This window comes from Melitaea cinxia, chromosome 24 (genome assembly GCF_905220565.1).
Source record: "Melitaea cinxia chromosome 24, ilMelCinx1.1, whole genome shotgun sequence".
NCBI classification, from domain to species: Eukaryota; Metazoa; Arthropoda; class Insecta; order Lepidoptera; family Nymphalidae; genus Melitaea; species Melitaea cinxia.
The window spans coordinates 8,553,576-8,581,452 of record NC_059417.1 but is presented as its reverse complement, the minus strand read 5'-3'; the positions used below and the strand labels follow the sequence as shown (position 1 = coordinate 8,581,452).

The following is a 27,877-nucleotide window of genomic DNA, read 5'->3' as shown; positions in this document are numbered from 1 at the left end:
ATCAGATCCTGGTTTTCTTATCATGGTACCAAATTAGGGATATCCCCTTTCAAACAAAAAAAGAATTATCAACATCGGTACATCCAGTAGAAAGTTATGTGGTATAATACAACGTAGGTCGACGAAAAAAGCGTCAAGTAAAAACGCATTATTAGATATAACTCGAAAAGTAGTTGTTATATCTTAAATAAATTTAAATGGGACCAATTGGCACACACCACCTTTCGATTAAAAGAAAATTTGTCGAAATCGCTCCACCCAGTCAAAAGTTCTGATGAACATACATTAAAAAAAATACAGTCGAATTGAGAACCTCCTTTTTTGTAAGTCGGTTAAAAAGGGGAGGGTATATAAAGTAACGCTAGTGGCTAGAATATCTTTATTTATAGTATGAAGCTAGCTTATAGCATGGTTATTAACATAACAACATTCAAATATGCGGCGTTAGATTACACGTTGTTACAGAATGCGTTGAGGAAATAAAGGTTCACTGCTCGTTCCCCGTAGGTGATAGCGTGATAATATGTAGCCTATATGTTGACCCGACTTCTTAATAATATTCGTGCCAAATTTGAAGTAAATCCATGCAGTACTTTTTGAGTTTATCCCGGACAAACATACAGACAAACAGACAAAAATTCTAAAAACTATATTTTTAGCTTCGGTATCGATTTTAGATTACACCCCAAGTATTCTTTTAAAAAATATTTAATGTACAGTTTTGACTTTCCTACCATTTTATTATATGTATAGATAATATAGATAATTCATTACTAATCTCATTTATATTTTTGCTCTTTGGTCCTGGGCTATGTATAACTGCCCCGGATCTGGGGTTGATATGTATTTTGTATACGTGTATCTATATAACATTAAAATACGCTACATTTCCTAAATAATTCTGTGTTATGTAGCAAGATAAATACCGGCTTTAAATTACATTAATTAAGTTACACAAGTAATAATAGGAGAACTTACAATGTTTTTGATAGTCGAAAAAAATATTAGGAACAACTTGAAGCCCGTGCTCGTGCCCGCGACTTCGTCCGCGTGGAATTAAAAAAAAAGTTATTGTTAAGTTCGCAGAGTTATAAAATAAATAAATTTTTAAAATAAAAGTAGCCTAAGTTACTCCTTATTACATCAGCTGTCTCTGTCTGCCAGTGAAAATCCCGTCAAAATCGGTCCAGCTGCTTCAGAGATTAATCGAAACAAACAGACAGACAGATAGACAGACAAAAATTGTTAAAATGTTGTTTCGGTATATGTACAGTGTATACATCCCTATGAGTTTAGTAATAAGCGGTTATTTTAATATTACAAACCGACACTCCAATTTTATTTATTTGTATAGATAAGAAAACGTGTGATGTTGTGTAGTATTAGTTGTGCCACCTGTTTCAGAATTTCGTCACTGTATTTGTTAAGACCTTTGTTTTAGTACTCGTAGCTTACTCGTGGAATATTAATACGAAATGGGACCACACGACAAGCACCACCATTCAAATTAAAAAGAATCATCAAAATTGGTATAACTAGTAACAAACTATAAGCTAACACGCACAAAATAAATTCCGTCGTATTGAGATCCTTCTCCTTTTCTTGAATTCGCTATATCATCACTTCAGCCTATCGCAGTCCATTGCTGGACATAGGCCTCTCCAAATTCGCAGCAAACATCCCGGTTATCCGCATTCCTCATCCAGCCACCACCGGCAATCTTACGTAGATCGTTGGTCCAGTGGTATGTCAGTTGTTATCTAAAGGAACTACGTATTACCTACCTTAGGATAGACAACTTCCTGTCCATACTCTTTTTGTTAATATATTGATTTATTTACTTGATTGTAAACTAAAAAGTAATAAATGTATGACAAAATATGAAATCTTATTTGTTTACAATTGTAATTATTTCTAATTATTTTTAGTCCTAGATATGTATACTTTTAATTTTTTACGTTGTTACAAATTATTTTAATAATGAAAACAAATTTGTTCAAAATGGCTTTAATAAATTTGAAATTATCTAAATGAAATGTCATTCAAATCAGTTTATCAGTTCCGATTGAGTAACTTCAATCTATCCAAACTTTTGCAATTATGATAATGGATGATTATTGAGCATTATATGTGTATATATACTCTTATTTATTAACCGACTTCCAAAAAAGGAGGAGGTTACTCAATTCGACCGTATATATATATATATATATATATATATATATATATATATATATAACTATATATATATATGTATGTTCGGGGATAACTCCTTCGTTTATGAACCGATTTCGATAATTCTTTTTTTCTTGGAAAGGAGATATCCCTAGTTTGGTATCATGATAAGGAAACTAGGATCTGATAATGGGATCCCAGAGAAATCGAGGGAAACTCTCGAAAATCCGCATAACTTTTTACTGGGTGTACCGGTTTTGATGATTTTTAATTCAATCGAAAGCCGATGTTTATCATGTGGTCACATTTAAATTTCATCGAGATTTGATTACAACTTTTGGAGTAATCTTTGATAATGCGTATTTACTTGACTATTTTTTCGTCTACCTACGTTGTATTACTTGTCGATATAATTGAAGTCGGTTTTTCTTCGTTTGCCTGCAAACACAATTATTTGTTTAAAATATTGTTCTAATTTGGTAATGTGCAGTAAATAATATTATTATGTAGTTAAACTCGAATTACAGAATGCTAGTTCAATTGCTTTTAAGGTATTTTGCATTTATTTTTGTGGTTTACTTGCCGATACTTGAAAAACCATTTGCCGTATTTGTTCACCGCTTTAGTTCAAGTTTTGCGGTTAGGATGCATGCGTAAACCACGCTTTTGTGAAATATATCGAATTCCATATCTGAGTGAGATAGTCATCATTGTTACTCTATTCTGGAGTCATTCTGCCAGCTTGACTTTGTTTGGATACCGAAATGACGTTGAAGTGACATCGTGAGCTTTTTTTTTAAATATCATTTCAAAAATTGACCGTTCCCGCGAGGATTAACCTGCATCTCCAACTCACCGTGTCGGTGCTCTAGCCAATTAAGCTATGGAACGATGTACCCATTAGATCGAAACTTTGGATATGATGATTTTTATATTTGGCTCTAAGCGAACGCGGCGCCGTCTATAGTGAGCTCTTTACAGTTTCGGTCACCAACCCGCCTGCCCAGCGTGGTGACTATGGGCAAAACACATGAGTTCACGCCATTTTTGGCGGGAACTTTTGGAGGCCTATGTCCAGCAGTGGACTGCGATAAGCTGAAGTGAGTGAACCAAAAGTAATTTAGTTGGACATACTTTGCGTGACGTTGTAAGTAACATACAGACAAAAATTATAAAAGATTTTGACTTCGATTGCTCATAAAACAGAACCTTATAATTTGTTTTACCTGAACAACTTTCATTTACAGATTATTTTCTAATGTTTACGCGAATTTCACTCATTATAATGAAACAACTTTTTCGGATTTTATCGCGGTTTATTAAGTTTTTTAAAATGACCGACGAATCGGATTTTTTACAGCAACCATAGTTACGGGAGGACGTTTCGATTATTTTCATTTTATTTATAGACATCGGTTAGGAATTTATGTAGACATAAGATTGTTTGATTGACAGGTTTAAGCAAAGGATTCCATGTAATTATGAGTTATCTTTTGTCGCAGTTATGGTTTATTTACATATTAAATAGGTAATTTAGTTAAACCTTGAATATTGCGGTCACCAACCCGCCTGCCCAGCGTGGTGACTATGGGCAAAACACACGAGTTCACGTTATTTTTGGCGTAAACTTGTGGAGGCCTATGTCCAGCAGTGGACTGTATAGGCTGTAATGATGATGATAATGATGATTGAATATTGTTTGTAGTCTAAGTGGGGTGAGATGAATTCGAACAATTAAAAATATTTAAAATAATTTTTGAAAGTTTAGAATCTAGATAATGTTAGTTACAAGTTATATAAATGTATATTTTAACATACGGTCATCTGTTCCTAAGGTAGGCAACTTAATGCTTGTGTTATAGGTAACAACGACTGATATATCTACATTTTTTTAATGAACACTTGTAGGTATAAATAAATACATATTACTCTCAGACTCGGGGGGAATCTAGCACTCAACCCCCGGAGCAGAAAAAAGAATTGTTTTAGGTAAATGTTTTTCTTTTAATATGATATTCTCTTTCACGCAAAAACTACTCTTGAAACTGATTGTAATGTTGAGTACGAAGAAATTTGGAGTGTCAGAATAGCACATGGTTTACTTTCAATCGTGACATTTCCAAGGAGTCAGAAATTACGCGAGTGAAACGAGGCTCCGCTGTCATTAAAAAAACATTAATTGACTGCAATAACTAGTTTAAGGTGACGGAAAAATTAATATCAATAATAAAATATGATTATAGAAATAGAATTTAATGAAAGAAATGTTTTATTTTCCTCAAGTTATTGTGTCGTTTCTATTAAGGTATTGCCTTACCCTTAATCTCTTACGCTCTTCAGCCTGTAATATCCCACTGCTGGGCATTGGCCTTTTTCCGTATGTAAAAAGATTGGAGCTTAATCCACCACGCTGCTCTACTGTGGGTTGTCGGATATATTACTTACTATGAGTAACGATCGCTATCAGGTATTTATGATAACAACTGGGACGGACAGCTTAATGTGCTCTCTGAGGCACGGTGGGAAGACCCACAAGGACTAACAACCAGACCAGAAATAAATATTTGTATAAACACAAATATCTACTCCGAGTGGAAATCGAGCCCATTACAGTTGTTGTGACATTATTCGTAAATAACGAAAAAGTTGAAGTACTACTTCAAAAATAAAGTATGAAAATTAACTATTTAAAATACATAGTATACATAGTACTCATAAATGAAGTAAATTAAATTCATATTACGATATACGTATAAAAAGATATATATACATACCAGACATACCTTTCATATGATAATAAATAAATAATTATATATCTAATAAAATAATATTTATAGTACAATAGAGAATGTTTGTTTAATTTACAATTTGAAAACAAAGAAATTTTCCCTGACTAACAGCGCTGAATCATGTCTTGAGTATTTCCATAGTAATTGCGTGGAATACATAATGTACCTTTTATACCGTTTCGATATTATAATTTTACTAGCTACCCGGACAGGCTTCGTTCTGTCAAAAGTTAATAGTAAAAAATATTTTTTTCAATTTTTTTTTTTTCAAATATTAAATCCTTCCGTGGGCCTTAAGAAACATACAAAATAGCCATTCTCGAGTTCGCGTTTAGTTAACATTAGTTTTTATTTATATAAACTAGTAATACGACCGGATTTCGCATTAATATTCTCTTTGTAAATTTCAGATGATAAAAAGGCGTGTTTTAGCATTGAAGACGCATTGTCTTGACGGTTAATGACTTGACTTTTTGTTAGTAATCAAGATATTCCAGTCAGTGGCGTGCATAAAGTTTTTAGACAGGGTAGGCAGTCAAAAAAAATATGAACAGCCACACTGCACCTACTTTCTGGCAATTTTTTCGTAATTTTTTTCAATTTTGTTGATAATTTTAAGAACAGACAAGTAAATTATTGGACACGTAAAGTGCATTTATACTTATAATGCAGGCATAAAAATACACGTACAGCAACCAACTGATACTTATCAAACAAATCAGTTACTTGATAGACTGTGACCTCATAAGGCCGGCACTCTGATAATTTCGTTTGTGTCAAACATAGGAAATCATTGATAACACTATCTGACCAAGCCACATATTTTGACTAAGGTGTAGAGTTTGTGAAGTTAGGGCTTGTAGAGTTAGGGCGTGTAGAGTTAGAAGCTTGGCTCTACATTAGATCTGATAACTTTTTGACAGTGCGAGCCATATGACCTCGTCTTGGAAACATTTTACATGAAAATGTTTTTGTTGGGATTAATTAGTTACGAAATTGTACTCTTAATGAAACTACTTGTTTATTTATTAATTTATGAAAAATTATAACGTCATTGTTATTTATATGTTAAATCGATACTCCGGAAGAATGTATAATTTATCCGTAAAATCAAACGTGTTGAATTTGGATGCATTATTTACTTTCATTAAACACACATCTCTGTTACATATTTCACAAGTAAACTTATTCATCACTAATATATTAATATTTTCACTAATAGCGAAAACGCACAAACGAAAAATTCAAAGTGAATTGTGTGAATTGTCATTTGTCATAATATTACTCTATCGAATGATTCGGCTGATGCAATTATACGACCGTGTCAAAAATCATAATTATTAGTACAAACGGTATCGAACTCAAGACAATTTAATTTGAAAGGTTATTCTTAGGCAGTGCCTAATTTCGTTGTTAAACCGACCAATGTCAAAAACACAATACTTTGTTCGTATACCATATGACGCGCGCGACATTATAAAATTGTAGGATTATGTAATGTGTTACTTGTCACTTTTAGGCAGAAGTTTCTTAAAAGGCCCGTCGTTGATGCGCACGAAGCGCTGATATCGCATATATGATGGCGGCTTTTTTTGAAGCGGATTTAAATTAATTATGATTTATGTCTTTTTCAAAAATATATATTCAAAAATATGTAATGTTTATGTTTTATATATCATTTTTAGTAACATGACAAGGTAGGCAGTGCCTTTCTGCCTATATTGAATGCACGCTACGGATTCCAGTGTGTAACCAACTTATAGTTTACTAGCGTTGAGAAAATTGTGAATCATCATTGTCACTCAACTTGGCCATGCCCTTTGACCGATTAAATAGTAGTTAATTAGAACGCCGTGTTCCCAACTAGGTAAGCTAGGTATTTACCAATGGCCAGTACAAATGTCTGTCGTGAGATCGGATCGAATCCGCGACCGTCAGCTCAAAAGCCAGTGCTGTGACCGTTGCGCCAACGCGTCGTCTTACTATAGTGTCATTATAATGACATTATAGTGTTTATTAAGTCCAATAATGCTATTACAATTGCAAAAGTCTGACTAAAACTGATGTTATGTGCTTTTAACTCTTTTTTTGTGAAATTATAAAATCCCGGGATCATCGAAAAAAGGACCGGGGTCGAATTCGTTACCCCTGGCACTTCTTTCCGAACTTCCGCTTACCTTACATACAACAGGAACAACATCTCTTCCTTTCTTGAAGTCGGCTAATCATCATTACAGCCTATACAGTCCACTGCTGGACATAGGCCTCCACAAGTTCACGCCAAAAATGCGTGAACTCATGTGTGTTGCCCATAGTAACCACGCTGGACCGCAGGGCTGGCTTTGTCGCACCGAAGACGCTGCTGCCCGTCTTCGGCCTGTGTATTTCAAAGCTAGCAGTTGGATGGTTATCCCGCCACCGGTCGGCTTTTTAAGTTCCAAGGTGGTAGCGGAACCGTGTTATCCCTCAGTCGCCTCTTACGACACCCATGGGAAGAGAGGGGGTGGCTATATTCTTTAGAACCGTAGCCACACAGTACAAGTCGAAGTTGGTTAATGAACATAATGAAAATCGTGCTTGCAATGAGTGTGTTAAACTAATTTAGTAAAAAAAGACATTTTCAGGGGCGGCAAATTTTCGGTGGATCCCTTGCAGAAAACTATGCGATGCCACTGCTATTAAATACTAATTATTTAACATAGTATTTTGTACTATAAAAAATAAATCTCACGTTCCACAGCTTAATTGGCTGGAGCACCGACACGGCCAGTCGTAGATGAAGTTTCGTTCCCCGCTAGTAAGTACTACGGTCGATTTTTGATATGATATTATTAAAAGTGTTTAGACTTCCCTAATGTGTGGTCAACACAAAAATAAATAATATGAATTATAAAAATAGCATAGTGTCGTCTCCTGTCAAAGATTTTCATTGTAATATAAAACTTTCAATAGTTACGGGTTCTTTAAAGAACTCTATAGACGGCGTCGCGGTCGCTAAGAACCGAATATAAAATCATCATATCAAAAACTTCGACCTAGCGGATACATCGTTCTATATCTAAATTGGCTAGTGCACCGACACGGTCAGTAGGAGATGCAGGTTCTCGTATGGTCGAATATTGATATGATATTATTAAAAATGTTTAGAATTCCCTACAGTGTGGGTAACACAAAAATAAATCGTATAGAATAGCTATATAAATAAAAATTAATAGTCAAAATTTATTTACGCGCATTACTTCCGTACTATGACACAAATTTGGATAATTCCTTTTTTTTTGTGTTCGTTTATGTCACGACCATGTTTACAAGATATAAAAGAATATTGTAAATCAAATCTATATATTCATGAAAATAATTTAAAATTGGAAAAATATAGAATAGAATAGAAGTTCGCTGAGGCAGCTAGTTAGTAATTAAAATAATTATCGTATGCTGCGACAAACTCTAAATCTAATCACAGATATAATTGATTATTATGTCAATGAACTTACTCAATGCTTTAACAAATCATAAAACCACTTGTAGAGATACTGCAAGTATATTTAGAAATAGTGTCTAGTAAATAAAATTTGTGTTCCAGCACTACGATAGAAAAATTGCCATTCTTAAAAAAAAAAAAAAAACAAAACTTAAACAAGGAAAAATCCTAATAATATAAGTATAATTTTGGTTAAATTTAAAACATGTATTATTTGAATTTTGCGCCAGATGAGGAAAGAGTTATTAAATATACGTAAAACCTACAAGAATTAATTAAAAACCGAGTTACATGACTGCGTAGACACATGCGAGTCATCACAGCTTAGGTTCTCGTAGCAGTAATCTTTAGCTCACACTGCTTTTGACAGTCGGTAAGGCAATACAGTCGCTCACTTTTTTGTATCCAACACCTACAATATTATCGGTAAATTGTTGTGCGGTTCTTTTTTAAAAATATGTTGTTCGATACTAACGCTTTTAACTTTAAACTGTGTGCACAATGCCTTCTAATAGTCTTAAATCTATTATCTTAGACATACATCTTTGTTTCTATATATAATATGACAATAAATGTGTATTTAATTATAATTATTATTATTTGTGAGATAAATACTTGATCTGATAAACATTGCTCATATATTAAATTTAATAATTACATTTACTAAAATCTTTTAATTCTCAGAGCAATTTTCGTAGTTATCTATTTTGCAAGAATTTTCTAAGTGTTAGAAAGCTTAAAATAGGTTTGAAACCAGTATGGTCGATCTTAAATTGCAGCGTGACAAGGGGAAGGGAATTAGGGATTTATTATATGCTTGATCCTAATTATATAAATTGTGACCGACGCTTTGCAAACAACTTTAAGGTTTACTTTGAACTATTTTAACCAAGTTAAAAAGAAGAAGGTTCTCAATTTGACTCCCTAACTTTTTACTGGGTGAACGGATTTTGGTGATACTTTATTTGAAAGCTGGTGCTTGTGATGTGATCTCGTTTGAATTTAAGCAATATCTGACGAGTACTCTACTTGTTAAGAGTTATTTTTGCAATTTCCTTATTCTGTCAGAAAAAAATTACTAAAATTGTCATTCGTGTAATAAAATTATCGTGCTTTGTATTTAAATTTATGGCGTATTTTTTTTTTTTTTTTTTGTATATTATTTTGTTAGTATTCATATAACAACCGCTCTGGTGTTGTGATGTACGCGCCAAAACACCGGCGGTTTGCGGGTTCGATTCCCGCTCGGGATGGATATTTGTATTTGTACAAATATTTCTTTCCGGTTTGGACGTCTATCCTTGTAGGTCTACCTACCGTGCCTCGGAGAGCACGTTAAGGCGCCGGTCCCGGTTGTTCTCATATACACCTGATAGCGATCGTTACTCATAGTAAAAAAATACATTCGCTAACCCGCAACGTTAATTAAGCTCCGCTGGAGAAGTTCATGATGAAAGAGGCCTGTACCCAGCAGTGGGATGTTAAAGGCTTAATTGCGATCTTGATTTATGTTTATTCTTCATTTATAACTATATTTTTTATTGTTTCAGAGTTTTTATCAGCACGTGTTTAACGGCTGCTACGCGGTGCTCCTCTTCATAGTCGTCATATTCTTCCTCATATACGGAGTTGAAGTTTATTTTAAGGTAATTATTTGATTATGTATTGTTTATTTTAAACTAGCGACCGTTCCGGCTTCGCACGGTTGCAAAAAATTATCAGTGTTCCCCTACTAGATTATGCATGTATTTTACACATAAACCTTCCTCTGGAATCACTCTATTTACTAAAGAAAACCGCATCAAAATCCGTTGCATACTTTTGAAGATCTAAGCATACAGACAGCGGGAAGCGACTTTGTTTTATACTATGTAATGATTATTAAAATGTACGTTTTACATCTTAAAATGTTTTAGGTACAAGTAAAAAACGTTTATATAATCTGTGTACAAAAAACGTAGATATTTATTTAATTATTTAATGTTTTATTGCACTTTAAGAATTACATTGAAGTAAATACATGTTAATATTTAAACATAAAAAGTATAGATGCGCTTTTATTTCAACAGTGATCTTTTACAGATAACCTTTGTAAATAATAAAAATTATTTTACACAAATACTAGCGACCCGCCCCGGCTTCGCACGGGTGCAATGCTGATATTAAATATACTACAGAATGTCATTATTTATCGTGTGAAGCTAGCTTATGACACGGTTATTAACATAATAACAACGACATTCAAATATGCGTCGTTAGATTACACGTTGTTACAGATTGCGTTGAAGAAATAAAGGTAATATGTAGCCTATACGTTGACCCGATTTCTTAATAATATTCGTGCCAAATTTGAAGTAAATCCATGCGGTACTTTTTGAGTTTATGCCGGACATACATACAGATAAACAGACATAAATTCGAAAAACTATATTTTTGGCTTAGATATCGATAGTAGATCACACCCCAAGTATTCTTTAAAAAAAATATTCAATGTACAGTTTTTTTTTTTTTTTTTTTTTTTTTAAATAAAGTTATGTCCACAGGCTTAAAGTGCCCATGCTTTTGTTATTCCGATTTTAAGTTTTATTACTGATCGTTTACTTGTTACACTACTGCAGCTTACACTAAGAGACCTAATTATTCTATCTTAGTATCCCTAATGCAGACGTGAGTCCACCGACCAAAATTATGCTAAACTTAATTGATATCTTACATGCAAAAAGACATAGAATTATATTGCGCCTTACTTTAATTATTGTTGTCACTATTATAATAATTATTATTATCTATGTTTATATATACACTTACTTGCTATCTATAATATATGTACACTTATTGTCTAGCTAACGTATATGTACACTTATGGCCTACTTGGCCTACTTACAATATACACTTAACCTATGTTATTATTAGTAATTTTTTTTTTTTTTTTTTTTTTTTTTTTTTTTTTTTCTTACTCCTAAGTTTTTTCCTTATACAATTTATTCCTACAAGTAAGGTGTGCTACAATTTTAACATTTCGAGCACACCCTCAATGACGGCGGCATCCCTGTGGTGAATCGCCATCCTGAGGCTGTGCTCGAGGATATCTTTTTCAGAAGTTTCCGCTGCCTTCGTCACAAAGCGACCAATTGCGTCGTCACGGTCGTCGGTGTAATAGACACAGGTGTTGGTATGCCTAGTCACCGCGACTACAGCGTGCGAGACGCTGTCGTGAATCTTGAGCCTCCTTGTCTTCGTCTGGAGGACAACGACGTCCTCATAGGTCTGGCCCTGCGCCTCATGGATGGTTAAGACGCGCGATCCCTCACCAGACCCGTATCCCTGGTCAGTCAGCAATCTCTTCTCCTCTTGCGTAAAGACCAGGTACAAGGTCCGGTCCCTTCCTACAGGAATGCGCGCGCCCGTGAGGCTCTCCACTCGCAAAGATCGGATCTTTGTGCTTGAGCTGTACACGGTCTTGTAAACCTCACTGATGGCAAAGGCGACGTCTTTGGGGTTACGATGCGTGCATGACAACTCACATGAGATGGTTGTTAACAGGTTTGGTCTGCGGTACCGCATTTCGAACAGGTTGTCCCTGTCGATGTACGGCAGCTGATTTATATCTCCATCAATGTACAGTTTTGACTTTCCTACCTTTTATTATATGTAATAGATAAGATGGCGCAATCGTTGCAACCTCGTTGACAAGTGAAGCTATTCCGGTACTATCAGCTATAACGTGACATTGTATAGCCTACTTTACGCAGATAATGTCGCTGTATAATTAAGAAACCGAATGATTCGAAATCGGTTTTAGAATTTCAGATTATCGATTGCAAACAAACATACGTATTCCTAATAAATGATTCGTATTGATTTAATTTTACTCAGGTAGGGCTCAGTATTAAATACCTTGCCCGAAATTTAGAGCAGTCCTATTGGACCTCAACTTTACAGAAGATCACAGCTAATAAAGAAGCCATAGTTCCTGGGAAGGGTCGGAAATAGGGTCGACAATGCGCTGGTTATGTTCCTGGTGTTATTGGTACGGTATCTGCCTAACATCATGCGAGCTGTACGCTTGTTTGGCACCTTTGTAGAAAAAAGGAACAAACAACTCTTTGAAGAGAAATGTAGAGTATATATCTAAAGAAAGCTTTATATAATCTTCTAATATATAAAATTCTCATGTCGCAGTGTTTGTAGTTAAACTCCTCCGAAACGGCTTGACCGATTCTCATGAAATTTGGTATACATATCGGATAGGTCTGAGAATTGCACAACATCTAATTTTCACCCCCCTTAATGTTAATGGTAGTCCACCCCTAAAATTTTCTTTTTCATTTTTATATAAATTGTTTATTTTTTATTTCATTATGATTTGGCATTGAAAAATACATACAATCCTAAATTTTCGCCCTTCTACCACCAACCCCTATTTTTAAGTAGTGTTTAGCGGCAAGAAAACGTTTGCCGAGTCAGCTATTTGAATTTATAAAATGTAATAAAAGTAGCTGCGACGCTTATTACCATTTATCATGACTTAAACGTCTTTGTATTGAATAACGCAAAAGAATAATTCCAAGTACCAATAAAAGAGTTCGGTCACACATTTGATTATAAATGTTATCAATTATCAAAAGGTCACGTTCACGATAATTGGCTAACGAGCGTCCTTTGTGAGAACAATCAGGAATAATACCCATTTGTCCCATATGCGGACAGCGGAGGACGCAGTAATGCCCCATTGTTAGCAGTGAGGTCTATGGTGTAGATATCCTATTGAAATATCATCCTTATCCGTAAGACTTTAAGGTTTGTTTTATATTTTGAAAATGATATAGCAGTATAAATTATAATAGTTTGTTTGTTAGTAAACTATACATGAGAATTGATACGAATGGCGTAGTTGTCACAACAGCCGGCTGTAGCGCTGGTCGCGACAGTACATGTTTGCGTTTAATGTGGTCTGGAAGTTTGTGCTTTTGACCGACTTCAATAAAAGAGTTGGTTCTCGATTCGACAGTATTTTTTCGCTGTTAGAGAAGTCTCGTCGTAGTCATTTACTAAAAAATAAACTTTAGTTTTTATTTTTCAATTCATGAGTATGCCATTTTAACTGTACCTTTTTTTAAATAGATATTTTTTATATGCACGTTGTTTGACTTCTAACTGCGTAAATAGTATACGATATCTATTTTTCTTAGCCCTAAAAATGTCGATAAAGTGCATAATATAATAAATACTAAATGCCGCATACAACTAAAACGAACCGCATATGGAAACGAATTCTTTTACTCGTACAATGTTTTTTATTGTTAATTATAGCCGTGCTTACCACGAGGAACGAGTCTAATAATAATAATAATCTTTACTGCACACCATTAAAAGATACAAACAAAAGTAGTACGGTTAGAGGAAGATGTACAAAGGCGGTCTTATCGCTAAAAGAGCGATTTCTTCCAGACAACCTTTGGGTATGTAGGACAGGGCATAGAAAAGCGGTTAGGAAGTTTACGAATAATTGTCTATCAAAGTAGTTCGTCTGTTTAAATAGAGTCAAATTTAAAAGAGGGCTAGGATTTTTTTTTCCACGCGGAACGTGATTGATTACACCTAAAGAACCTTGCATTTGAAGGAACGTAGTTAGGAGTCGAACACTTTGTATATATATTATATCGCTGTCCCCGGGCAATAAAGTGGTAATATCAAAAATCAAATTTTACAGGAGAAATAAAAGAAGCTAATTTGTTTATAGTGCAGTGTACAGTGATCCAAAACAGACGTTCAATATGTCAAATGAAAGCTATTTTTTTTACCAATTTAAGCTTTTAAAAATAATTTTTTAAAAACAAATCGTATAATTTTTTAATGAAATAATTAAAAAAATGTATAATACAATTCATAGATGATACTATTTTAATTGCAAGATCATTAACAATTACTGTAAAGATGTTCACCGGTTTTTTGTGTTATTTTTCTTAGAGTAATGCAATAATACATAGCTTAGTCGTAAGAGAATTATCCATGCAATAAAACGATTATTGTCATTTATTCTAACGAAATATTAATAAAAAAAACTGAAAAAAATAAGAGTGATAGATTGATACTCAGAGAAGCCAAAAATTAAATAACATTAATAAGGGTGTAACCGGCGTATACCGCTATATTGCCCGGGGCCAGCGATATGTGGGTGGAATTGCGAGGCAGGTCTAGTATTTTCGGTTGATTTAAATAGTTCGTTAAGCTGTCTTTATTATTGTTTTGTTTTACATTTGCAGTGTGGCGTTTGTAATATCCTAAATATAGTTTAGAATTTTTTTTAACCTAATAATTGATAAGCACATTTATTGCCATAATAGTATAGTAAATTAAATCATTCATATCACTTCATACGTCGATTTCCAGTTGGAGATACTTCTCATCAGAGTTGAAACTACCAGTCCTTCAACAAATTTTTAAATTTAAATTTATAAAGCATTTTTATAAATTCGAACGAGCAAAGGGGTTGGTGTCATATTTATTACCAAAAACTTAACAACTGAACCCCAAGACTAAGACTCCGCTGAGTATCTGTCATATACCTTTATCGTTGACAAATTTAGGAAATGGCTTTTTGCATGGTATTTCATTCTATGTTTTTCTTTCCAGCTTCGAGGGGAGTTCCTTAAGGAGACGAAGGTGTGCACGATTATATCGCCTCGACCTGGTCCGTCCACGGCTGCAGAGGGTGATGACGTCCAGGACACGCTTGTTACCAAACAGGTAAAGATAATTTCAATTTATGTAATACTTTTTTGCACATTTAGAATTACATTCTAACGTAAAGTGATCTCTTACAGATAATCTAAAAAAAAAAAACTTAAAACGAAACCAATAATAAAATTAAAAATAATTGTGTTTGCTCACAAACGAAAAAAAACCGACTTCAATTACATCGACGAGTAATACAACGTAGATCGACGCAAAAATAGTCAAGTAACTACGCGTTATCAAAGATTACTCAAAAAGTAGTTATCAGATCTCAATAAAATTATATGTGACCACACGACAAACATCAGCTATCGATTAAATTAAAAATTATCAAAATCGGTACACCCAGTAAAAAATTATTGCGGATTTTCAAGAAGTTCCCTCAATTTCTCTGGGATCGCATCATCAGATCCTGGTTTCCTTATCATGGTACTAAACTAGGGATATCTTCTTTCCAACAAAAAAAGAATTATCAAAATCGGTACACCCAGTAAGAAGTTATTGCGGACTTTCAAGAGTTTCCCTCGATTTCTCTGGGATCCCATCATCAGATCCTGGTTTCCTTATCATGGTACTAAATTTGGAATATCTCCTTTCCAACAAAAAAAGAATTATCAAAATCGGTACATCCAGTAGAAAGTTATGCGGTATAATACAACGTAGGTCGACGAAAAAAGCGTCAAGTAAAAACACATTATTAGATATAACTCGAAAAGTAGTTGTTAGATCTCAAATAAATTTAAATGGGAACAATTGGCACACACCACCTTTCGATTAAAATAAAATTTGTCGAAATCGGTCCACACGGTCAAAAGTTCTGATGTAACATACATAAAAAAAATACAGTCGAATTGAGAACCTCCTCCTTTTTTGGAAGTCGGTTAAAATAAAGTTGGAAACTTATGTATTCTTCATTGCACTAAGTAAATTTATGACTATGGGCAAAACACATGAGTTCACGCCATTTTTGGCGTAAACTTGTGGAGGCCTATGTCCAGTAGTGGACTGCGAAAGGCTGCTGTGATGATGGTTATGTGATGACGATGAAGAAAATTTTACAATAGTCATTATAATACATATAGGAAGTTGGCAAGGGCGAACTTATCTCTAAAAGAGATCTCTCCCAGTCAACTTATCTCAATAGATTTAGAAAAATGTTTGAAATTCCCAGGGTATCCAAACCGATCTAGCTGACTGCGATGGCACCGTAGACCCTCGATCAGTAAACCAGTCCCAGCTACATCAGTCGCGTGTGGGTCTCGTCAGCCAGGCGTTGATGCTCATCCTCATCGCTGGATTCCTAGCCTCGGAAACGCTCAGCGAATTCTGGAAGACCAAGTATGTGTTTTTTATATAAATTTTTTGTTTGTTTACTTTTTACAATAATTTATGTTTGTACTCTTTTCCTACATGGAAAAAGAGGCCAATGCCCAGCAGTTGGCATGTTGAAGGCTAAATTAATAAATGCTCTTTTACTTGAACTTATCCATTGACTCATTATAAATAACGAGAAACGAAGGACTTTCATACACACCTCAGAGAGCCCTTATATACCCTTCTAATCCGGCCCTATCGTGAAAAATTCGTTCTTAACGAAGGTCTACTAATTATAAATTGCATCTGAGTCAAAGATGCAATTAAAATCAAATCAAAACTTCTTTACGCACGCTTGACTTGGAAAGTCAACTGGTGAATGCGTGACGGGAGCGTTACAAAAAGTGTGATCGGGCGAGGCGAACGGAAGTTGAGAGGAAGATATAAGTTAGTGAAGATAGAAAGAGAGAGTTACGTTTCGTAAGTTTTACTTCAGTCGTGTGGTCTAAAGCGAACTCGTTTTTTTGTATTCCAGAGTGCCAGTGGTTTCCCGCAACTGGCACGATCTGGTCTTCCGCCTGGCGGAGATCGGAGTCGCGCTATGGTTCCCCTGCGTCCTGTGGAACTGCATGGCGCCCGAGCGGCTCTGGTTGCTCAACCCGCGCAGGTTGCTGGCGCGGCAGCTCGACGACACTCGCCTGGCAGACCTGCTGGCGCACACGAGACGAGCGGACACCAAGGTTGGCAGCTATTTAGGAATATGTTTACATGTAAGGTATCGGCCATTAATCACGAGATGTTTTATAGCACCTTTTTAACCCCCTAGGTAGCGTGTGACGACGTTCTAGGTTACCTTCCTCCTCATACCCAATATTCACGTGTATTTTTTTAGTAAGTATCGGAATGCAAATTTCCAGACAAACATAAAGTTTTTTTCTGTTGATTTAGAAATCGAGCTTTTAACGAAAAAATCTATTTTTTATTTCATAATATTAATCAAAATCACAACTTAAGAAATAAATATTTACAGATAGTTATGGTATAAATCATGTCCGCGTGGAATAATGCAAAGAATGCATTTTCCCGTTGAATCGCTATATAACGAAAAATAAATACACGTGATATGTCATTGTAGCCCCCCCCCCCCTTTCCTTGTGATACTTCGTAATTTTGAAACACGTGATTAATGGACGACCCCTAAGGAACTTTTAAACTTACTTTTCGAAAAATATTCTTAATCTGACCAGATACGACAATAATAAATTTGGACTGTTTACTTATTTCGTGAATAAATAAAGAAAATTTTTTAACACTAATTAGCCAGAAATGCGTTTTTCTTATCTCAATTTTACTCATAACAATTTCTTGTATTTGTAAACAATCGTTGATACCAGCTCTAGCTACAGTTTCCTTATGAATCAGTCACTGATTGGTTCTTAATTTAGTGTTTTACTGGAATTTTTTGGGATATATTACTAACTAAATGTGACTTTGTGTTATTTTCACGTTATTCTATTTTACAAAAGTGTAGCTTAAACAAAATAAATGCATCAGTGTGTGGTTTCGATGTTAGGAGCCAAATACTTCAACAAAAGCCTCGTGCGTCTGAGGCAGCTTTTGCATTTGGTATCTGTTCGTCAAACGCCTTCTTTGTTATTGTTTAACTGGGTTTGCGTATTTTAAGACCATGAAGCTTAGACATAATATCTATGTTTCGTTCTAATTATACAAGTAAGGATTGTTAGTCTTCAGCTTAAACGCTTTTGTATTGTCTCTTCAGGAAATTTGTGCTTAATTCATATATGTCTTCGCTATTACGTCCTATGTTCTGCAAAAATGTTGGTCCAAAATTGGGGTTAATGTTTTACCAATTATGCCAACATAAACGCCAATATGACTTCCCAGAACACGGTGCAGTTTACCCAACTCACGTGGCGCGAAAAGGCGCATATTATTGTGGAGATCGTCCAATATTGGCGATGGGGTCTTTGGAATATTTTATACGCCATATTTATTTATTCCAATCCCGTGAAGTCTATTCAGGACACGTCTGCCATGATGAGTGTTCAGGACAAGTCTTCGTTGGTGAGTGTTGATTTATTTACGTCTCGACGTTTCGATAATGTAAAAATTGAATCTTTTCTAGTGATTGGGGTATCTGTGGCGTTCTTTCTTGGTTATCATGCCTGTGCCAAACTGATAATACTAACTATAAAAAACAACTAACCATAACTTTATTTGATAATCTGTTAATGGATGTTAAATGTTGTGTTCTAAATCTACCGTAATCGTCTATTATATTTCTATTATTTTATGAGCTTTTATATACTTTTAACTCACTACCCCCTAACTGAAAAGAAATGAGTTTTATTCTCTAAATATAAAATTTCTCTAACTTTTCAGAATGTGGAAACGGATTCACTTGTGGGCAGCGTTAGTTCGATTCGCGATTGCTGGATATGCTACGACAACTCTAGACCAGAGCCACTAATCACTCCATGTCGCTGTACCGGCGATGTGGCTGCAGTGCATCACGATTGCTTGAGGAGATGGCTCGTCGAGGTATACCTTTAAATTATACTTGATATTTACCCAAGGTTAAAGGAAAGTACGCCCTTTTAGACCAGTTTGTTATGTCATCTCAATATGATCATATCTGCCTTAAATTTTGCTTATCTGGGATCTTATCCTCTAATTTTACGTTTGTCGATTTCGGAATTTAATAATAAAAGGTTATTTTGTATATTTCAGAGCGCTGCAACTCCCGATGGCTTGAAATGCAAAGTGTGCAACACTCCATATATAGTCCAAGAAACGAATCAGTAAGTTATTAACTTGAGTTTCCTTACAAATCGATTACATTTTGCCCAGACGATTCTTTAATTTTGGCTACATCAAATTTTGATACGATCAAATTGTTCCAATATGAGCGTGTTTAAACTAACACTTATTCACTTCGGCAACTGTTAGTGAGATCGTAGTGAGAGAGTTGTAGATCAATATTTAGTGATAGGACTGCCCATTGTACTATATGTATTTAATATCAGGTTTTGCTATGTAAGTTAGTCTTAAGTACAATAAAGATTATTATTATTATTCGTGTCCAGGGTGGAGTGGCAGCGCGGCTTCACATGTGGCCACTGGGTACGCACCGTGCTGAGCGTGGCGTGCGTGTGCGGGGCCACGGGGGCCGCCTGGGTGCTCGTGCAGCTGTTCCCGACCCCGGTGCCCCGCGTGCTGGCAGCTGGCGCCGCCCTGCTCGTGTGCTACGTGGCCGTCAGGTGAGCGACAGTGTGTGCGTGTGTGGGCCGCGGGGGCCGCCTGGGTGCTCGTGCAGCTGTTCCCGACCCCGGTGCCCCGCGTGCTGGCAGCTGGCGCCGCCCTGCTCGTGTGCTACGTGGCCGTCAGGTGAGCGACAGTGTGTGCGTGTGTGGGCCGCGGGGGCCGCCTGGGTGCTCGTGCAGCTGTTCCCGACCCCGGTGCCCCGCGTGCTGGCAGCTGGCGCCGCCCTGCTCGTGTGCTACGTGGCCGTCAGGTGAGCGACAGTGTGTGCGTGTGTGGGCCGCGGGGGCCGCCTGGGTGCTCGTGCAGCTGTTCCCGACCCCGGTGCCCCGCGTGCTGGCAGCTGGCGCCGCCCTGCTCGTGTGCTACGTGGCCGTCAGGTGAGCGACAGTGTGTGCGTGTGTGGGCCGCGGGGGCCGCCTGGGTGCTCGTGCAGCTGTTCCCGACCCCGGTGCCCCGCGTGCTGGCAGCTGGCGCCGCCCTGCTCGTGTGCTACGTGGCCGTCAGGTGAGCGACAGTGTGTGCGTGTGTGGGCCGCGGGGGCCGCCTGGGTGCTCGTGCAGCTGTTCCCGACCCCGGTGCCCCGCGTGCTGGCAGCTGGCGCCGCCCTGCTCGTGTGCTACGTGGCCGTCAGGTGAGCGACAGTGTGTGCGTGTGTGGGCCGCGGGGGCCGCCTGGGTGCTCGTGCAGCTGTTCCCGACCCCGGTGCCCCGCGTGCTGGCAGCTGGCGCCGCCCTGCTCGTGTGCTACGTGGCCGTCAGGTGAGCGACAGTGTGTGCGTGTGTGGGCCGCGGGGGCCGCCTGGGTGCTCGTGCAGCTGTTCCCGACCCCGGTGCCCCGCGTGCTGGCAGCTGGCGCCGCCCTGCTCGTGTGCTACGTGGCCGTCAGGTGAGCGACAGTGTGTGCGTGTGTGGGCCGCGGGGGCCGCCTGGGTGCTCGTGCAGCTGTTCCCGACCCCGGTGCCCCGCGTGCTGGCAGCTGGCGCCGCCCTGCTCGTGTGCTACGTGGCCGTCAGGTGAGCGACAGTGTGTGCGTGTGTGGGCCGCGGGGGCCGCCTGGGTGCTCGTGCAGCTGTTCCCGACCCCGGTGCCCCGCGTGCTGGCAGCTGGCGCCGCCCTGCTCGTGTGCTACGTGGCCGTCAGGTGAGCGACAGTGTGTGCGTGTGTGGGCCGCGGGGGCCGCCTGGGTGCTCGTGCAGCTGTTCCCGACCCCGGTGCCCCGCGTGCTGGCAGCTGGCGCCGCCCTGCTCGTGTGCTACGTGGCCGTCAGGTGAGCGACAGTGTGTGCGTGTGTGGGCCGCGGGGGCCGCCTGGGTGCTCGTGCAGCTGTTCCCGACCCCGGTGCCCCGCGTGCTGGCAGCTGGCGCCGCCCTGCTCGTGTGCTACGTGGCCGTCAGGTGAGCGACAGTGTGTGCGTGTGTGGGCCGCGGGGGCCGCCTGGGTGCTCGTGCAGCTGTTCCCGACCCCGGTGCCCCGCGTGCTGGCAGCTGGCGCCGCCCTGCTCGTGTGCTACGTGGCCGTCAGGTGAGCGACAGTGTGTGCGTGTGTGGGCCGCGGGGGCCGCCTGGGTGCTCGTGCAGCTGTTCCCGACCCCGGTGCCCCGCGTGCTGGCAGCTGGCGCCGCCCTGCTCGTGTGCTACGTGGCCGTCAGGTGAGCGACAGTGTGTGCGTGTGTGGGCCGCGGGGGCCGCCTGGGTGCTCGTGCAGCTGTTCCCGACCCCGGTGCCCCGCGTGCTGGCAGCTGGCGCCGCCCTGCTCGTGTGCTACGTGGCCGTCAGGTGAGCGACAGTGTGTGCGTGTGTGGGCCGCGGGGGCCGCCTGGGTGCTCGTGCAGCTGTTCCCGACCCCGGTGCCCCGCGTGCTGGCAGCTGGCGCCGCCCTGCTCGTGTGCTACGTGGCCGTCAGGTGAGCGACAGTGTGTGCGTGTGTGGGCCGCGGGGGCCGCCTGGGTGCTCGTGCAGCTGTTCCCGACCCCGGTGCCCCGCGTGCTGGCAGCTGGCGCCGCCCTGCTCGTGTGCTACGTGGCCGTCAGGTGAGCGACAGTGTGTGCGTGTGTGGGCCGCGGGGGCCGCCTGGGTGCTCGTGCAGCTGTTCCCGACCCCGGTGCCCCGCGTGCTGGCAGCTGGCGCCGCCCTGCTCGTGTGCTACGTGGCCGTCAGGTGAGCGACAGTGTGTGCGTGTGTGGGCCGCGGGGGCCGCCTGGGTGCTCGTGCAGCTGTTCCCGACCCCGGTGCCCCGCGTGCTGGCAGCTGGCGCCGCCCTGCTCGTGTGCTACGTGGCCGTCAGGTGAGCGACAGTGTGTGCGTGTGTGGGCCGCGGGGGCCGCCTGGGTGCTCGTGCAGCTGTTCCCGACCCCGGTGCCCCGCGTGCTGGCAGCTGGCGCCGCCCTGCTCGTGTGCTACGTGGCCGTCAGGTGAGCGACAGTGTGTGCGTGTGTGGGCCGCGGGGGCCGCCTGGGTGCTCGTGCAGCTGTTCCCGACCCCGGTGCCCCGCGTGCTGGCAGCTGGCGCCGCCCTGCTCGTGTGCTACGTGGCCGTCAGGTGAGCGACAGTGTGTGCGTGTGTGGGCCGCGGGGGCCGCCTGGGTGCTCGTGCAGCTGTTCCCGACCCCGGTGCCCCGCGTGCTGGCAGCTGGCGCCGCCCTGCTCGTGTGCTACGTGGCCGTCAGGTGAGCGACAGTGTGTGCGTGTGTGGGCCGCGGGGGCCGCCTGGGTGCTCGTGCAGCTGTTCCCGACCCCGGTGCCCCGCGTGCTGGCAGCTGGCGCCGCCCTGCTCGTGTGCTACGTGGCCGTCAGGTGAGCGACAGTGTGTGCGTGTGTGGGCCGCGGGGGCCGCCTGGGTGCTCGTGCAGCTGTTCCCGACCCCGGTGCCCCGCGTGCTGGCAGCTGGCGCCGCCCTGCTCGTGTGCTACGTGGCCGTCAGGTGAGCGACAGTGTGTGCGTGTGTGGGCCGCGGGGGCCGCCTGGGTGCTCGTGCAGCTGTTCCCGACCCCGGTGCCCCGCGTGCTGGCAGCTGGCGCCGCCCTGCTCGTGTGCTACGTGGCCGTCAGGTGAGCGACAGTGTGTGCGTGTGTGGGCCGCGGGGGCCGCCTGGGTGCTCGTGCAGCTGTTCCCGACCCCGGTGCCCCGCGTGCTGGCAGCTGGCGCCGCCCTGCTCGTGTGCTACGTGGCCGTCAGGTGAGCGACAGTGTGTGCGTGTGTGGGCCGCGGGGGCCGCCTGGGTGCTCGTGCAGCTGTTCCCGACCCCGGTGCCCCGCGTGCTGGCAGCTGGCGCCGCCCTGCTCGTGTGCTACGTGGCCGTCAGGTGAGCGACAGTGTGTGCGTGTGTGGGCCGCGGGGGCCGCCTGGGTGCTCGTGCAGCTGTTCCCGACCCCGGTGCCCCGCGTGCTGGCAGCTGGCGCCGCCCTGCTCGTGTGCTACGTGGCCGTCAGGTGAGCGACAGTGTGTGCGTGTGTGGGCCGCGGGGGCCGCCTGGGTGCTCGTGCAGCTGTTCCCGACCCCGGTGCCCCGCGTGCTGGCAGCTGGCGCCGCCCTGCTCGTGTGCTACGTGGCCGTCAGGTGAGCGACAGTGTGTGCGTGTGTGGGCCGCGGGGGCCGCCTGGGTGCTCGTGCAGCTGTTCCCGACCCCGGTGCCCCGCGTGCTGGCAGCTGGCGCCGCCCTGCTCGTGTGCTACGTGGCCGTCAGGTGAGTGCGAAAGTGTGGGAATGTGCATAAGTGTGAGCGAGTGTATGTGAGTGTTGTGCGAGTGTGTTTAAGTCTGTTCCCAATGCCCGTGCCAATGTGTTCTTATCAATATGTTTACCATGTTCTTACACCATGTTCTTAACAATATATTTACTATTTCAGGTTCCTAGGCATGAACACAGTTAAGGCCTACCAACGTGCAAAAGTTTCTTCTTTGAAAATTTTAACCGATCCAGTGGATTTGATGGCTGACCAGAGTCAGCTGTCTACGATAAGCAAGACAGTCACCGTAGAAATAGCTTCCAAGGCTATTCTCGACCAAGCTTTAAAAGGAGACGTCAAATAAACACAAATCGACGAAATAATGGTTCAAAAGTGATAGCTGGTTGTTCACCTCATTCAAAAAGCGAACTCAGTCGTGCAGTGAAAATTAATAAGTGAATTCTGTGCTAAAAACAATAAATTTCTCTGAGAATTTAATCATTGACTTGAGGGGTGTAAAATGTAACAAAATTCCAAAATTCATAGCGTATACAAAACTAGTTTTGTACTAAAGTCCAAAAGAAGTTATTAAAGTAAAATAAATTATTCAAAATGTGAACAGTTATTGATGAACAGTGAAGAGTTAATGTGACGTAAGTGGTAAAGAAATGAAAGTAACTTCCGTACATACAATACATAGCAATATTCGACACAGTGTTGTGATGTATTTGTATTAAGTACAAAAGATAAACGTCAATTTTTAATAATTAGACGAATCTGAGCGTATATTTTTATTCGTATAGATAAATGTCTCGGTTAAATTTATCTAGTAGATTCTTCAAGAGGAAGAATATTGTTGCCAAATTCCAATAGATTTCGTATTTTAAGGTAATGTAATTGTTAGTTCGAACTATGTATACATATTTTTGAAAATTGTATCGAATGTAGACTTCTGGTAAACTCTACAATAAGTTTTTCTAATAAAATATGTATGGAATTTAATAAAATGTTCAATAAGCTTTAGACAGCTAAAGCCTAGTATATAGAAGTAGAAAAATCTTATGAAATGTGTGTACTAAGTACAGACTTAGTACACACATTTCAAAAGATTTTTCTAGAACATACACAATAGCCCACAATCCTTCAAAAAGTTTTTGACATTGTCATAACATTTTGTTACCTCCCTTTTAGAATTTTTTTTCCGTCATCTAAGGGCTAAAAATACAATTTGTCAATTTTTTTTTTTTCCTTAAATACTCCTTTGAGCCACATTTAATGGGGTACAATAAAATTGAGTTTGAGTATTGTTTTTAATTGCAGTTACTTCAAAGTTATTTTGCCCTTATACACAAAACTCCATTTTTATACATAAATTGTTTCCGTAAATAAAATGCCTTTTAAAATTTCTTTTCTTATATCGAACATTTCACAGTACATAAAAATTGGGTCTTTTTACTGTTGTCAAAAAATAAAGAATTGATACTGTTTTGGTTGTTACTCTTGTAACTCCATATAGCCAGCTAAAAAAACAGTTAAAATATCTTAATATTTTCGTTTATAATTATGTATTAATACAATAAAAGTAATTTAAAAATAAACTTACGTATTTTAACAGACATGTAAAACAGAAAAACGTATTAATGTATCCTGATTCCGAGCTTAATTAATTTAGTCCACTGTTATTATATAAAGACATTCTTTCCATGTGATATAAATGTATAATTGATAATAATTAACAAATAATAGCATATCAATAAACGCTTTAGATTTTTAAATATTGAATGTGTGTTACAAGGACAACAAGGCAACCTATATATATTAATCCTTGAATTGAAATTAATTTGTGTTTGCATAGGCAAAATGATTTAGAGGTATACGAATTTCTTGCTCTGCTTGTTTGGCGTGTGTTTCTTGCTATGATTGGATGTAACAATGAGAACAATATTATTTTAAAGGAAATAAGTTATGAAATGGCTTATATATTTTAACACAATTGTTGAAATGTCAAAAATTTCCACCACAAGGACCTACAAGGTCAGGCATCCAAACCGGAAAGAAATATTTACACAAATACAAATATCCACCCCGAGACGAGAGAGCGAGAACAGAGCGGTTGCTTTTGTTGTTTTTGGACCACCCCGGCCCCCACTGTTTATTAATTCTAATTTTAATCAAATATTCGTAAAAATTTGGCAATAATCTACTATTGAAATAATTGTTTAGAATAATTATTTATTTAGGAAAAAAATTAAGAGTAAGGAATTTCTTACTTGAAATTTTCCTTATATAAAAAAGTGTATAAAAAAATCTTATAAGCCATTAATACTTGTTTATAGTAATAATAATTATTTCAATATGAGATAGATACAAAAAAAAACAGAATAAAAATGTGTACGGTTATGTCATGTCATATTTTGCAACGTCAATGTCATACACATTACTAAATCTTTATAAACTTTTTTTTTGTATGCTTATAATTCAAACACGTTTATATAATACATATGTGTGAGGCCATTTTATAAGTAATATTATTATTTTCACTTTTGCGTATTCCATGCATTGGTTCAAATTTGGTTGCATGCCATTTGAAAATTTTTATCTTTTTCATTATTATTAATTATTATAATATAAATAAATATCAAAAGAGGCTCGTAATTATATTTCATACAAAATAGAATTACAATATTTTTTTTTTTACTAAAATAGTAATTTTAATTTATAATGTAATAAAAAAATATATATTAATAAATATAATTAAAATAATTAAAATTGAGATATTTGTGCCACAAAATTTCAGTGCCAATTTTTGAAATTGTTGTATTTGTAACAAATGCATTTAGTAATGTCATTTTTTAAAATACATTAATAAATAATTAATAATATTTCAGTGATAAAGTTAATCTTTCATTGTAACATTTTTATGGTTATAAATGAATAAATAAAAATTTAAATTATTCGTCGTTATAATAATTGTAGTTCTACATATTATATGTACAACGCTGACCCAAAATCGAGATAAATCAAACCACATACACTATACAGATCGTTCGACTCCTAACTATGTAAAGACAATCGCTCCATATATACAATTTCTAAGCTAATTATAAAAACTAGTGGTCGCCCAGTGGTCGAATTTCGCCCATAATTAATTTAAATTATAAGTTTTAATATTACACAAAACAGTATATATGCGTGTGTGTGTCAAATACATAGTAGTGTGTGTAATGTTTTCTTTTTTTATTTCATTTTTTATTCATGATTAAAAAAATATTAGCATTCTTTACTCTTCTTTATATATACTATAAGTGTTTGAAATTTCGTACTCCTCCGTCCGCGCATTTTTCGTAAAAAGGGGTAGAAAATTTTTGCTTCACGTATTTTAATATATAGATAAGTCAAATTGAAGCAGTAATTTAAGATTCCCAAAGGAAGGACTCTGCCCAGCACACCCTCGAGGTGTGCCCGAGATGGGCGGCGCTGCGTCGCGATCTGACGACAGTCCTCGGAGGGGACTTGTCACTGCCGAGCGTCATCACCGCGATGCTCGGCGACGACGAGTCCTGGAAAGCGATGGTCTCCTTCTGCGAGACAGTAATGTCCCAGAAGGACAATGGCGAGCGGATGAGAGAGGAGGCTGCCGACGAGGCCTCCGTCCGCAGGCGACGAACGAGGGTGCGTAGGAGGCGCTACTTAATCCCCCCTTTAGTAACGCCGCTGTACCCGCGTCGGGCCGGGATGGGAACCCGGTCCTGCTAGACACGGCGTCGTCGGGATTATTCAGAGGTGAGCCGGACAGCCCCCATGGAGAAGAAGTCTGGCCTGTCCGCCGAGACCAGCCTGTTTCTGGAGGGATCCTGTTGCCTGTGTGCCTGCACGTCCGGGACCCTCCAGATAAAGCGGCTGAAGGCTTCCGCAGGGGTTTTGGTCGGTATTGCATCCCCAAGTGCTGAAGTTGACATACGGTCTAGGAATGTCTACCCGGGCATCCTGGATATCAACCGTAAATGGGTGCCCCTGCGATATCAAAAAAAAGTAATTTAAGTTCAGCTGTAAAACTGTCTTGTAGCTAAACTTAAACTATTATTAATTGTGTTTAGTTTAGAAATATTATGCAGTATATGTGGTTTGCTTAGATCCAGAGTATAATTATTTGAAAATATATTGTCTGTAAAATATCTTCAAGTAAATTTGTGATATTCTTCTGTAAGGCACTGGATTTTAAATGTAACTACACAAATATCTCCTCGGCATGTTATATTATTTTGATTGTTAATAAATTGCGTTAAATACATCATTTTCTTTATTCTTAATGTATTTGAAGTGCATGTTTATTAAAGAAGATGTTTTCTTACAAAGTAATTATGTACTTCAGTAAAATATGAAACATTTATTTTACCGCCATTTTTCAATGCGTTATTTTTTGTATTACAGATA

General features: G+C 39.7%; 1 protein-coding gene across 1 annotated transcript in view; it reads left to right on the top strand.

Annotated features, from left to right (window-relative positions):
* The window catches only part of LOC123665373, a 79,293-nt gene extending 54,092 nt beyond the window's left edge, over positions 1 to 25,201 (top strand). The window contains exons 5-12 of the mRNA XM_045599686.1: positions 9,996 to 10,091; positions 15,082 to 15,246; positions 16,355 to 16,521; positions 17,033 to 17,237; positions 18,901 to 19,059; positions 19,249 to 19,319; positions 19,605 to 19,778; positions 23,624 to 25,201. Of these exons, the coding sequence (XP_045455642.1) occupies positions 9,996 to 10,091; positions 15,082 to 15,246; positions 16,355 to 16,521; positions 17,033 to 17,237; positions 18,901 to 19,059; positions 19,249 to 19,319; positions 19,605 to 19,778; positions 23,624 to 23,807 (1,221 nt within the window). The 3' untranslated portion in view covers positions 23,808 to 25,201. The remainder of the gene's footprint in view (positions 1 to 9,995; positions 10,092 to 15,081; positions 15,247 to 16,354; positions 16,522 to 17,032; positions 17,238 to 18,900; positions 19,060 to 19,248; positions 19,320 to 19,604; positions 19,779 to 23,623) is intronic.
* Positions 25,202 to 27,877: the final 2,676 nt, after the last annotated feature.